The sequence below is a fragment of the Perca fluviatilis genome, chromosome 12 (genome assembly GCF_010015445.1).
Source record: "Perca fluviatilis chromosome 12, GENO_Pfluv_1.0, whole genome shotgun sequence".
Classification (NCBI taxonomy): domain Eukaryota; kingdom Metazoa; phylum Chordata; class Actinopteri; order Perciformes; family Percidae; genus Perca; species Perca fluviatilis.
The window spans coordinates 2,854,401-2,868,578 of record NC_053123.1 but is presented as its reverse complement, the minus strand read 5'-3'; the positions used below and the strand labels follow the sequence as shown (position 1 = coordinate 2,868,578).

General features: G+C 41.8%; 1 protein-coding gene across 1 annotated transcript in view; it reads right to left on the bottom strand.

The window, feature by feature from the left end:
• Positions 1–7,102: 7,102 nt before the first annotated feature.
• The window catches only part of slc37a1 (solute carrier family 37 member 1), a 31,998-nt gene continuing 24,922 nt past the window's right edge, over positions 7,103–14,178 (bottom strand). Inside the window, exons 17-21 of the mRNA XM_039818265.1 lie at positions 11,163–11,236; positions 10,975–11,053; positions 10,339–10,436; positions 7,787–7,851; positions 7,103–7,183 (exon numbers count right to left, since the gene is read on the bottom strand). Coding sequence (XP_039674199.1) covers positions 7,168–7,183; positions 7,787–7,851; positions 10,339–10,436; positions 10,975–11,053; positions 11,163–11,236 — 332 coding nt within the window. The 3' untranslated portion in view covers positions 7,103–7,167. The remainder of the gene's footprint in view (positions 7,184–7,786; positions 7,852–10,338; positions 10,437–10,974; positions 11,054–11,162; positions 11,237–14,178) is intronic.

The window sequence follows — 14,178 nt, the reverse complement described above, 5'->3', positions numbered from 1 at the left end:
TCACTTCGCTATCATCTCATAAAGCCTGGCCACGCGCGTCCCCGCCACAGACCTCCTGGGTCTGCGCGCGCTCATCTACAGGCATGCGCTCTCTCTCTCTCTCTCTCTCACTCCCTCTCTCCCTCTCTCTCACACACTCACACACACACACTCACACACTCACACACACACACTCACACACTCACACACACAGAGTTGTACAGGTAGATTACACAGATACTGTGTTTGTTTTGTGTGCAATGCCTGGGGGAGAACAGTTGTAATTTTCCACCAATCAGAGGCAACTTGGAGTGATGTCACCCAGCCCCCTCATGCTGGATTGCTTGGCTTGGTTTCACACCAATGACTGAGTCACTCAGATTTATGTTAATTTTAAAGGGGGAAAAAAACACGTGTGTTTTTGATGTGTAATGGTACAGTGTAAGACAGTGTAGTGGTATGAAAAGTCCCTCTTTCTCGTTGCTTGAAACAGATCTAATGGAAAATATACACCAGCCAAAGGAATTGGTTGAGGAAAAACCTAACATCCCAAATGTGTTCCTATTAATGGCTTATAACTGATCATTTGTAAAATATTTATTAATCATTAATACATCCATTTGTTACAATTGACAACCCTTTTAAAAAGGATGCCTTAGAAAGTGGTATCCACATGTCTGCATTTCTCTCAGCTACATTCTCTTTTCCCTTTTTGTTTATTTGGATACTTAAAGGATTCCTGGATTTGGAGCTAATTTTTTTAAGTTTCTGCTTTTGTACTGTATGTGTTCTGTCCTTGGGGCCAAGCCCCCTACACACATAGCCTACTGTACACTCACGCACCCACAAATACTGGTCTTTCTATGAGTACAATTATTTGAAATATACTGCACAGTGTGAAAATCATCTAACAAAAAAACACATTCTCATACCTCACTGACATACTGTAAATCAGTGGAAAAACAGTTAACGGAGAAAAAAAAAGCTTTAGTGTGGAAAAGTGGGGATGTCCCTAGTTGAATTAAGCAGGCATTTAACAGGCATTAGTGGATGATCCATCTATGAAGGCCACGAGAAGAGTCCAAAAGGGGCGCAAAACCTGTTGTGCTATGTTTATAGTCACTGCAACACCCAAAGGACAACTGCTGCAATAAACCCACATTAAATCCTGCAGCTGAGCCAAAAGGAAGTTGAAACGTTCACTTATTGAGATAAGAAGACCAGACTGAGGTTGTGTGTGTGTTTGCACTCATTATACTCAAACAAACAAACAAAGGGATTCATCTAATTCCATTCCAATTTGGCTGGGCTGGATGAGAAACAGACTGATCTCGATAAGTGGCGTATGTATGGCCCGCCAATTCGTGTGCCATTTTGGCGTGTGATAGACGCATAATCGCTTTTTAGCGTGTTTATCAACGCCGTTTGGCCTCCATTGACTTACGTTACCTTGTGATTGCGTGTCAATTTGCGCCGTAGCGAGTAGTATGAAAGCCCGATTGGAATGGAATGTTCACAGCTAGAGCGGGTGACATCGCAGACGGAGTGGAGAGTAGCTTTAATGCGGATGCATAGGGCCCCCACAGCCACTAGGGGCCCCCAATTTGCAAGTATAGCCCGTTCAGCCTCAATATATTTAGGGAAATAAAATGACCTGTCGTTATCAAGGGGGTAAGCGAGCATCCGGAAAGCGTACCTCCTATGGGGAGATTCTGAGGCTAAAGGTGCTGACACACTTAGCCGATTATCGGCCGTCTGACAGTCTGGCGAGGTCAGTGACGCGAATCTGTTTGGTGTGTCCCGTGCCGTCGTCAGTCTGAGGGTCTGTCGGCGTTCATTTTGGCCGACCTGACATGTTCAGTCGGAGGCAGGGCAGTCGGGACTCACCCGGAAATGGGGAGCGGAATGAGGTGACTAGAGTCTCTCAAAATCTGACGAAAATCTTTTAAACTGACCTTTGTTGAGCTGAAATGAAGACCGATTCAGCAACTGCACGGCCTATTTCTCTCTTCAAATGTTCTCATTTGTCTACTGTCGCACAGTAGACAAATTACCGTATAGTCAGGAGAAGCTCACAGGCAATCAGGGGGACGTGGAGGCAACAGTCAAGGGAGATGCCCATAGAGAGTCCATGAAAGTATTGCAACAAAATATTTGAGCAACGTTTTGCTCCTGCTCCTACGCTCATGGACAGCTCCTACTCACGCTCTCTCCGTCTCTGTGAGATATGGAATGATTGAGATTTCTCTCGGCACAGCTACCAGAAGACTTCACACTTTCAGACAGGTTGCTCACGTCACATCTACGTCTTCAAGCTCAGTTGGAGGCTGCTCAGTAACGCTCAGTAAGCACCGGGAAAGAGACTTCTAATATCCTTCACTGGTCTCCGTGGGAAGTCTGTGTCCATTTGTTTTACTGTCTATTGTCTTTATTTGTAGCTGCTAGCAAATAGCCTTCTTTGTTCTAAACATTCAAAAATATATCTGCATCGGTTGCTTTTACTGACGTAGAGGAGCCTCATTGTTAACTTTTTTTATTATGTTTTTCTGTAGGGTTAAATTGCTTGAGTCAACTTGAGATGTTTAATTTGAATTTGAGAGAGGTTTTTACAGATTGATGCATCTCCACGGATTATCTCAAAGGTTTGAATCCCCCCCACCCCCCAATCGTAGTTTCACAAAATAGGGGGCCCCCCAAACAGCATCTTGCATAGAGCCCGCCAAAGGCTAGAAACGGCCCTGTTGACACAACAGGACACGCACACATTTCACACGGTGTAGTGCCAGCTTTTCAAAAGACCTTCAAATATTCCACATCTTCCATACATTATGGCTATTATTCAACTTTTTTGAATACCATTCATACTTATTGGACCCTTTCCCATTTTTCCAACTCATTCATAGTCCTTCAACTGCTTCTTCATACAGATTAAAGGTTTTCTAAGCCATGTTGGGTGACGGCACTTCTTGTTGACGTTCAAAGTATTTTCAAACAAAACGGAGGCTAGCTCGCCCCTCCCTCCTCCTCATCCCGTCCCCTCTCCCTCCTTTCCATGCTTCCGCGCACTATCCCCCCCAACCCCCAAATCCTTCTTGTCGGTTATTGGCTGGAACACTGTTATGTTTGGTGGTGCAGGTTGGCCAGTTTGTTGCCGTTTGTAGACCCTGGGCTGTCTACAGATACCGCGTTTTTTTACAGAGTGTTCAGGGGACAGGCAGCTAGTGGATAGTGAGGAGATGTTTGCTGTATGTGACACACTGCAGTTTCTTCAGAAATGGCCTTCCATAGTAATTATTGTTATTCTAGCCTGCCGGGCACAATAACTTCTAGGTGTAGAGATAAAGCATGTTCATTTGTCACCTTTAGCAGTGTTGGAAGCTTTATTTAGACATTTGAAATGAGCCAAGATAGTTGCTTGGCTCCATAGTTAAAGAATGGGTTAAGATTATTTCATGTCAAAACGTACATACTGTTGTGGCTAAATCAGATTGCTGGTGCCTCATATTAACTTCTACTAAACTTGAGCATGCATTTCTGCACAGATCAAGGCCTGTGAGTCACTTAAGGATCACTTCAGGGCCCGTATATGGATAGAAGGAACTATTAAAAATGGACCCATAACCCCTTCAATGAACAGATCACCATGTAAGACGGACATAAAAAAATTGAAACTTGTCCTTCAATGCACAGTTGAGACGGATTTCAATCTTGTCATTTTTTTTTCACTTCAAACCTTTGGGTGGTAAAAGTGAAGGCAGAGGGTGAATTTTGGATTATTAAGTGGCATTAAGTCCTATCTCAAATCAGGGCTCAATATGCCTGTAACCAACCCTATCCCAATCCTTGTGCGTGTGTGTGTCTGTGTGCCTTGTTGTCTGCCTGTGTCACTGAGTGGGTTTCTGTCTGTCAGGAGCTTACCATTTCAGATGACACCTGCCACCTCCAGCTGAGACTTAAGGCCACTCCATGCCATGAATCAGACCGATTTAGCCGACCTGTAGTATAGTATGCTGCAAGAAGAGCAGTCAAAAACACGACCCTGGAACACCCTGGAACAGTTAGGTGAAGAAAACAATTGGTTTATTTTTTTTCTCCAGAATGCTTTGAGAGTAAACCATCCCCAAACCAAGTTCATTCCCCAAGAAGCAAGGACACATTTGGATGGTTTTTTTTCTTTACAAAATCAACTGCCCAGCAAAAAGACATACAACAAACAAGGCACACAATGTTTCAAGTACTAGGCCTACCACTGACACATAATAAATATATACACAACAGGTGGTCTTGTTTTAAGGAAGGCATAATTATGTCTCAATGCTACCATCACAACATTTACATTGAAAATATAAATGTATATATCAACCAATAACCATGAGCTTATTGTGTCTAAGTTTTCTGATTTTCAACGATAGGATTTTTTTTTTTTTTTTATGCTTACAAGATTAGATATTGGAAGATAAAATGTAGTCACTGTGACCAATTATCTTAAACACTACCCTAACGGATCGACATTGCACTGCAAAATTTATCCATATGAGGTTTGACAAGTCAGTTATCTCATTTGACAAGAACATTACATTCATAAGACCTCAGAGCTCCACACACAGAAACAAACATGAATCATTATCTGCAGGTTTTATATCAAAATACAACTTTGGTGCCTTCCTTTCATAACAAAAAAAAAAAACACCACCACAAAACGGACAGGAATAACTTAAATGACTTAAATAAGTAGTCTCTTATTTAAATCCCCACAATCTCTTTGGTTCAATAAGGCAAAAGGTGACAGTGAAACAGCAGCTTCCACCCAGTAGAGGAGGGCTCTAGTGGTCTTGGTTTGTCCTCCTTTCACTCATACAGCATCACCAGTTGGTCCAGCAGCCCTCTGTCATTTGTCCACAGAGTGGGAGAGCTCTTTCTTTCTTTCTTTCTTTCTTTCTTTCTTTCTTTCTTTCTTTCTTTCTTTCTTTCTAACAGAGCTACTTGTCAGAATTGTAAAGCACCAACTCTACAGTGTACACGTAGGAAGCTACTAGTGTTTCCATTAAGGTTCAAGAGTCAGTTCACATAAATTACAAACAAACATATTTTCACACTTCCCTCTCGTGGTATCTATCCATGTAGATCTTTTGGGTTTTATTTGTCCAGTTTGAGATTTCTGCCTCCACCCAAATCAACCCCTTCAATATAAATTGGACGTTAGCATTCACATATGACATTTAAAATGATCAATAAAAACATGTACTGCACCTACAGAAACGGTGTTCTACATAATTCACAGAACAAAGTGTCAACAGGGACACTATTTCTGGAAAGCCTTTGCTGTTGATTGTCACTTCTGAATGGTGTCAAAACCCCATTGTACTGGGATAAAGGCAGACCTCTCAAAAGGCTAAAAACCTGGACTAATAAAACCAAAATGATCCAACTTGACAAATACAACTACAGGGAGTGGGAATGTTCTTAATTTGGGTGAACTGCCCATTTAAAGATGCCCTGTGAAGTCTTTGTGTGACAGGGATCACAGAAGATCCACTTCCATTTTTTCATCATTCTGACACAAAATATCTGCATGACATGATGGATCCCATCGGGCCTGATGAACAAACTGAATTGGCATTTACTTTAAAAGGACAATTCCAGCGCAAAATGAACCTAGGGGTTAATAACATGTGTACTGAGTCGACCGTTCTCTGGGATCTGTGTTCATGCTAATCAAATGTGTCTCTAGCTTGAAACAAGCTACCGCAAACCGGTGGTTAGCTGCTAACGCTAGCTTTCGGGGCAGATGGTAAATCTCTATTTCTACACCACTAACAAGGCTCAAAATAGCACCACACTTCAACGGTAGAATAATGAGGGTCCCTACATGTAAACCGAAGCATTGAGAACTTTGTAAGTGTACAGACAGTTTATTACAAAGATAGGTTATAAAGACCGTAGCGTTAATGTTTACATGTGGCCACCATCTAGGATAACAGTCTTTTTAATAAACTGTCTGTACACTTACAAAGTTCTCAATGCTTCGGTTTACATGTAGGGACCCTCATTATGCTACCGTGGAAGTGTGGTGCTATTTTGAGTCTTGTTAGTGGTATAAAATAGCAATTTTCCATCTGCCCCGAAAGCTAGCATTAGCAGCTAACCACCGGTTTGCGGTAGCTATTTTAAAGCTAGAGACGCATTCAATTAGCATGAAAACAGATCCCAGAGAACGGTCGACTCCGTACACATGTTATTAACCCCTAGGTTCATTTTGCGCTGGAATTGTCCTTTAAGTTCATTCAATTCCGTCTGACATTGTGTTCACGAAAACAATTTTCAGATGAGTGGTGGATATTTTGCCCTAACCAATCATTAGTGAGTCCATCTTAAGTCAGTGTTTGGCAACATGGAAGCTGCGATGGCGGTTGCTAGGAGGAATTAACATCTTTCCCAAAAACAGCCTACACACTTATACTGTTGCCATTTTTTCGGGTCTGGCAAAGAAACCCAATTCTGACGACCCCATTCTTAATCCCTCCTGAAAGCTCTGATGGGATGGGCTTATAAGGATAAGAAAATGAGGATAACTACAGGCATGGAAGTTGCTGTTTCAAAAATTGCTATCTAAAATAAATAGCTCTGGTCGCTTAATACACATGTCAAAGTAAGGCTAGTTTCATACATCTGCCAATCCTCAGAGTAGAACGAGCAGGTAGTGTGTTCGAGCTTAAATTGGCTCCCATTGAAAATAGATAGAGGAAGATGAGAGAAAGCGGCAAGGAATTGAGTATGTGTACATTTCCGTGTGCAAGTACAGTATGTGCAGATGAAGCCTCCAGGCTGAAATCTGCTGCAGTTCCTTCCTTCAGCTTCAGCTCTTCCTCAGGGACGCAAGTACAGTCTTAATTACAGTGAACTGCTGCAGCTGGCGCACCACTGTGTGCACACATGTTTTATTAACATGTGCATGTGTTTGTTTGTGCGTGGTAAATGTCTCATGTCAGGGAGAGTCCAGTTATTGTCAGAGCCACAGTCCATTTCAGGCTTAGACAAGTGGTTTCAATACACTGTGTGTGTGTGTGTGTGTGTGTGTGTGTGTGTGTGTGTGTGTGTGTGTGTGTGTGTGTGTGTGTGTGTGTGTGTGTGTGTGTGTGTGTGTGTGTGTGTGTGTTCCTATGTGGAGGCAGTGCATTCAAAGAGAGTTCAGTGCTCCTTTAACCTGTGAAGTAGAGACAAACATTAAAACCACATTCATAAGTTGGCTTTCATTAAGTTTTACAGTCTGGTGCAAAAAGTTCTATGAAAACTGTCCATGAATTATCCTTTTCTTTTTCTTACTGTATACCTTTTTCCTAAGTACATCAATCAAGCTATTAGTTAGTTCAGGCCTTTGATGTTACACAAGACAATTCCTATTATAGACACTTTAATCTTTAAATTGGTTATGAAAAATTGTAATATTAACTATCAAATTCTAACCTAACACTAACCCCATTAAATCCCACTTGTCTCAGCAGTCGTGTGTCGTGCAGGGATGCTACTACTACTACAAATAATAATAATAGAAAAAGTACTGCAAGCACATACTGTAATGTATTCTGCAAAAATTAAATAAACACTTAACTGGTACTAGTTTTCAATGCACTGTATATGTGTTCATACTTATTTGTTTTTGAATATAACTGGAGAAAGCTATTTCGACACCACAGCCCAACACTTGTCTATAAAATCAAAAGGATCAACAATGTGGATGTGTGAGAGATAGGGTGTAAAGAAATGAACCATTGAGTCAAATGATGAAGAGGAGGATGGCAGGACTTACTCTACAGCGGAGATGGGACGGGATTTAGCGGAAGTCAGTTCTTTTGTCACGAGCCGGAGCAAGAGCTGCACACACACAAAAACAGTTTTTAGTTTCTTAACCATTTAGAACATATTGTTATTGTGTGGCGCTGGTATCAACACTTGCATTTAAAGCTGCATTAATTGTAGGGCTGTCAGCATTAACGCGTTAATCGCGATGCGATTAAGGGCCGAGCTTTTTTTTTTTTTTTTTTAAATCGTATGCCGCCATATATTAATTTATTTTCACTTCACTCGGCTTCGTGTCGTGCCTAACAGGCTACCATTTTGACCCTTTGCCACACTTTGCCATACTTCCTCGTAACACATCCTGCTGCTGCAGGCTGCAGGCATGATGGAGAAAGCCATATGCACATTGTGTAAAGCCAAATTAAAATATCACCGAAGCACGTCAAGCTTGAGCTACCAGCTACGAGCCAAGCATAGTCCAGTTAACATGACTCAGGTTGATGCTAGCAGGCTCAGGGAAAGCACTATTTTGGAGAGTGCTACTCGCTGACCTGTTGATGAAACCAAATCCCCAAAAATGACTAGCGCTCTTGCAAAATGGGTGGCAACTAACTGCAGACCTGTCAGCATCGTAGAAGACTCGGGTCTTAAAGACTACGGTTGGCATGTTCTGACCCGTCTTATACATTGCCGTCGAGGGGGACAGTAGTTACACACACACACACACACACACACACACACACACACACACACACACACAAACACACACACACACACACACACACACACACACACACACACACACACACACACACACACACACACACACACACACACACACAGCTGCAAAGTGATCACTGGACGTCAGTGAGTAATCAAAATTATTTAGGAGTTACTGCACACTATATTGACTCTAGATTCAAATGCGTGACTAGATTCACACATTTTTCTTTTGTTAACAGTAAATAAATAAATAATAAACAAATACAAATCTTAAAGTCAAGTTCATAAAGTCCCTTTCTTTGCATTCATTTGATTCCCAATCAAGATACATTGGTAAGAATGGCTTTCTATTGTTAATATGTACTTAAAAAACAAACAAACATTCTGAAAGGCAAAATAATAAAATTTTAATCATGTGATAAAATATGCGATTAATTGCGATTAACTATAGAAATTCAGCCATTAATCACGATAAAAAAAAATTAATCGTTTGACAGCCCTAATTAATTGATTTTTTTTTGGCGACAGCAGAACAAGCTGAAAACCCAATCTGATATATTATCACCTTATTAAGTTGTTATGGCAACATCAACATTCATTTGGAGTTGTGTGGGTGTCCATGTGATGAATATACATCCAATATTCACTCTCCTTTTTGCTCTGTATTTGTCTCTAGCATCTCCTGAGAAAATATCTGGTTCTTTAGCGGCTAAAGGCTCCACTATGGTAGTCTATATCGACGACCGTTCATTTACAGGATTGTTCCGGTGCCGCCGGATGTCACTCATTTTCAGCCGGATGTCCGTCACCTTCTGCTGTCTTTGTGCTGGCATTCTAAACTTGGGTCGATTCAGTAAAAATCCTCCGAGCTAGAACCAACAATCAAATCAATCAATTTATCTTTTTTTTTGTTGCTGTAAAATTCTTGACACGTTCCACCAAAACTAGTTCCTTCCTGAGGCTATTCTGCAGAGGCACTGTACGTGCGTCCGGCGCTTTACGCGTGCCCAAGACAATTGTGATTGGTTTAAAGAAATGCCAATAAACCAGAGCACTTTTTTTTTTCTCCTATCCCGGAATGCTGTGTGGACTAGCCAGACCTTCCTTGCGAGACTACCACTATGTTGACCGGCTGTTTGGTGCTGGGCAGACACCGTGCAGTGACTTTATCAGAGCTTTTTGGCTGAAAACATCTGGCTGCTGGAAACAAGCTTGATGACAGCGGTGGCTGCGAACAGAACCAGTAAAGCTGTGATAACTCTCTGTGGGCTCATCACTACGAGTGATCCAGTCATTAGATCCAATGTCAAAATACGAGCATTGTTTAGTGCAGCTTTAAGGTAGTCTGGCTATCACCAGACCGAGCTCAATCCTTTAAGATTGAACATTAGTCTGGGGAGTCTGCTCTGGATTTTCTACTGCACAAGAGGCGTGATCAACGGGCATAGTTCAAATGACTCCGTACGCAATTGGATAGTCCTTCAACCAATCAGACCAACGATCCAGGTGACGTAGCAGCGACAGCGGCATCAACGGGTTGCCGCGCTTCGGTGGCCGCCATGTTGAATGTTAACAAAAAGCTGCTCGCTGTCGCTTCTCTATCGCCATCGTGTTAAACCCGCCAATAGCGCGCCAGGTGGATAAGCCAGTTTGTGGACGGAAGCAGGATAGATAAACGTACAGGTTTCCAGCCTGAGCTGCAAGGAGGAATCAAATCGCCGGCAGATCGGGCTGGGTTTAGCCAGTCTAGCTTTAAGGACCACTCAATGAAACATATTCACAACAACTACTATTATCGGTAATGACGCTTGTGTAGTTTATGGTTTTTGTAGCACTCACCAACAGAGCAAGGAAGTCAGCCGTCATCAGCATGTAGAAGACCCGATCCCAGCCGCCTGCAGACAGCAGCCCAGCCAGCAGGGGGCCCAGCGCGGCGCCTGGCGGCACAAACACAAGCACGGCCATTTGTTGGTGTGTGTATTACCTCAACAGTTTCATCTCCGACAGGCTGTTATAGGTTCATGTTAAATGCTACACTGACCTGAGAAATAACAGAAGCTATGCCAACACGAACACAACTAAGCAGATCAATAAAAATATACTGCTCTTTATTTTCACTCAATTTCACATCCACTGTTCTGCTGCTTTAAATATTCAATAGAGCGCCAAATGTGGATTAATCCTGCGCTGAAAATAGTCCTCCTGGTTGAGTAACATTTTCTAAAAAATATAGTAGACTCGGAAATGACAGAGTGTGGAAGTGAAAAGTATTGAGAGAAGGACTTACACATTGTTGGTTTAGCTTTGGGAAACATTTTGAATAACGCCAGCCTTATCCGTTAATTACTTGTATTTTGTCCTTTGCATGATAGGTCATATGGCGTATCCGTATTTCGAATATATGCAGTTGTGATGCTGTGTTCCATGTTGTGTGTGTTTCAGTAACCTAAATGTCTGTTAATCGGTGATACTGACCTACAGAGCCTGTGCCATCGATGATGGCAGTGACAGTAGACAAGGCTCTGGCGTTGCCTTTCAGGCTCTTGTGGGTCCCCTAGGGTCAAAGGTCAGAAGAGGGAATGAATGAGAAGGGGACCTGTGCAGACTGAGTTGATAATCATGTACGAACTCAGAAGATTGGAATAAGAGTTAAACACGCTTACCAAATCAGCAGACACTGCAGTTGTGATGAGGGAGTATGGTCCATTGACTAGGCATCCACACACCAACAGCATGCCTGGGAAACACAGACTGGCTTGAGTTCTATCTTGAGCTGGGTTGGAAACAGTTCCCTAGCATGGAAATAGTGCACTATATAGTGTGTTCTCCATTTTGTGGTGGCGTTGGAATTCTCCACAGGTAATTTCATTCAGTATATAATCCATCTTAAATACCCACAATGCACAGTTAATTTGAGTGTACATACGATGTGCTCTACATTTTACTCCCATATACCACAATGTAATGCAGACGCATTTTCCCGGCAGAGAATAGGGAAGAAGAAGCACCACCCACGAAAACTGAAAAGGAAAAATGGAGCGGGCTTTCGTTTAAAAATATTGGAAATGTAACATGCTACATATATAATATATAACATTTTACTATCCTCCTGGGTGCTCGGTCTGTTTCAGGGACGTATTACAAGTATTTTAGTTTTGGTCGGTTTACATGATGCTGGGTGGCGCCCGCCTCCATCACACAAATAACCGGCGCATCTCCTGACGCAATGATGTTTTCAGTGTAGTGTCCGAAATCTCGTTTGGTCGTTCCCTAAATAGCTCACTATTTAATAAACACTATATAGGGAAAATGAGTGAGTGAATGAGGGAACGGTTTCGAACACAGCTTTGGTTTCAGTTACGGAGATTCTACAGCCACCCATGGCACAGACTCCTGTCATGCTGAGAACATTTCAGAAAACGTTGACTCTACTTCAGTTTGGAGCAAACCCTGTGGGCAGTAGTGTTAATTTCGTCAGACGAGACGAGACTAAATATGTTCGTCAACGACCCTTTTTTCCATGACTAAGACGAGACGATGACGAGACTGCGCCAATGTCCAAAAACGCTAAGACTAAATTAACATGCATTATTGTTGACGAAAAAAGACGAGACTAAAATGTTTTGCATAAAATAAAAACTAAGATAAAATCTCTCTTCATTTTCGTCTACAATCGTCTCTACTTTTTCATCATGAGATAGAATATTCAGCTGTTACCGAGACCCGGTGCTACGGCACCGACAGGTGCCCTAACGACCGTTATCTACCGGACCGAATAGCCTGCGCTGCTCTCTGATGCTCCTAAACGGACGTTAGAGTCAACAGAAACATCGCTGCACGGGACGCTAGTTAACACTACACTTGGCAGCAGGTAACGTTAGCATACCGTTAGCTAGCAGTTAACACAGTTACAATCATTGACATATATAAAAGGGTTACAATGCTGACAGCTAAACGCTGTAAAGGTTTGTCTCTATTTCCAACACGAGACGTACGACAGTCTGTAGCTGCCGTTGTCTGAAAAACAACACATATGTTGCGTTCACTCGCCAGTTTCGTGCTGCATTTATTTTATTGTAAAATATCCTTTTCCCAATGGAGTGGTTGTTTTTGTCGTTTACTGGTGAAATAAGGAAGAGGCTCAATATTTATATAACTTTAGCATTTATTTATTTTTATAACTATTTGACTGAAATGGTTATCAGAAATAATTTATTTAAAAAAAGACAAAAAATGTTTTGACTAAAACTTGACTAAAATGGCGAGACTTTGTCGACTAAAACTCGACTAAGATACCTTGAGTTCTCTTTTGACTAAAACTAGACTAAAATGACGAGACTTTTAGTCGACTAAAACTTGACTAACAAAAATGTTTGGCACAAGACTAAGACTAAATTAAAAATAGGTGACAAAATTAACACTAGTGGGCAGTACATCTAGCAGGCACGCTACCCCTGATGTCAATGTGTGTTATGATATTAATTATACTGTCAGAGCTGCTCATCAGCTGCACCTCGTCCTCTCGCACTCTATCACATACTGCCATTTACAAATTGCCTTCAGCATATTCTGAGCATAATGAGCCACAGCTGTGAGCATCCTGAGCTCAGTGTGAATGAATTAGGAGCCATCAGTCGCTCCACAGTGTCTGCACTGAATGAGCCGCTGATGATCAACCAATCAGTGCTGACGAGCTGCCCTGATAAACGTAGCCAGATCATGTGAGCTCATTTATCTGGATGTGTGATCAGCAGCTGGACACACACAGAGGGATATTGCGCCCAAGTGGTGGCATTTCTGTGTTCATTTACACCACATGGCTCCAAAACAAAAAGACAGATTCATTAATACGCTACAGAGCAAAAACCCACATCTGGGAAAGGTGTGGTTTTTACAACCCCCCCCCCCCCTCAATCTGGGCAGGTGTTTACCTACAATTCCCTCCCTCAAGCATCAGCCTATCGCAGGCCTCCTGCTAAGCTTTAGTCATTTCTGCCTTTTTATTTTTATCGATTGATCCGAAATCCTGTATGTCACAGCTTGTGGAAAAAAGTGTAATAGTATAATAACTTTTTATAATGAGTATAGCTGTGGTCAATGTAAACATTAAGAGGAATCCCATTCAGTGTGAAATCTTGATTATATTCATGCTGAATCCATCATGTCATGAATCGCATGATTTCATCTTTTTCAGCGTCATCATGCAGGAAAGATTGTAGCCGATCCCTCTCACCTATATTCTTATACATTCTATATTCTTTGCACTCAACCCATTCAGCCTTTTTTCTTATGCAACAGTTACTTTGTATGTATGTATGTATGTATGTATGTATGTATGTATGTATGTATGTATGTATGTATGTATGTATGTATGTATGTATGTATGTATGTATTTTTTCTGTATTTGTTTATTTTATATTAATGTTTAATATGTTTGTTTGTTTATGTATGCACCTTTCACCAAGGCAAATTCCACATAAGTGTACTTATTGTGGCAGTAAAACCTTTCCTGATTCTGACTGTGAGCATGCATTTTCCAAATTCGGTGCGCTGCAGTAAAGCCATCTGCTGGTCACTCGTGGCTGACTGAGGACACTGGAGACTTAACACGCACAAAGTGTTCTCCATGGCACTCTCCGTTGAAATGAATAAGAGAACACTTTTGCTCTGCAGCTTTAC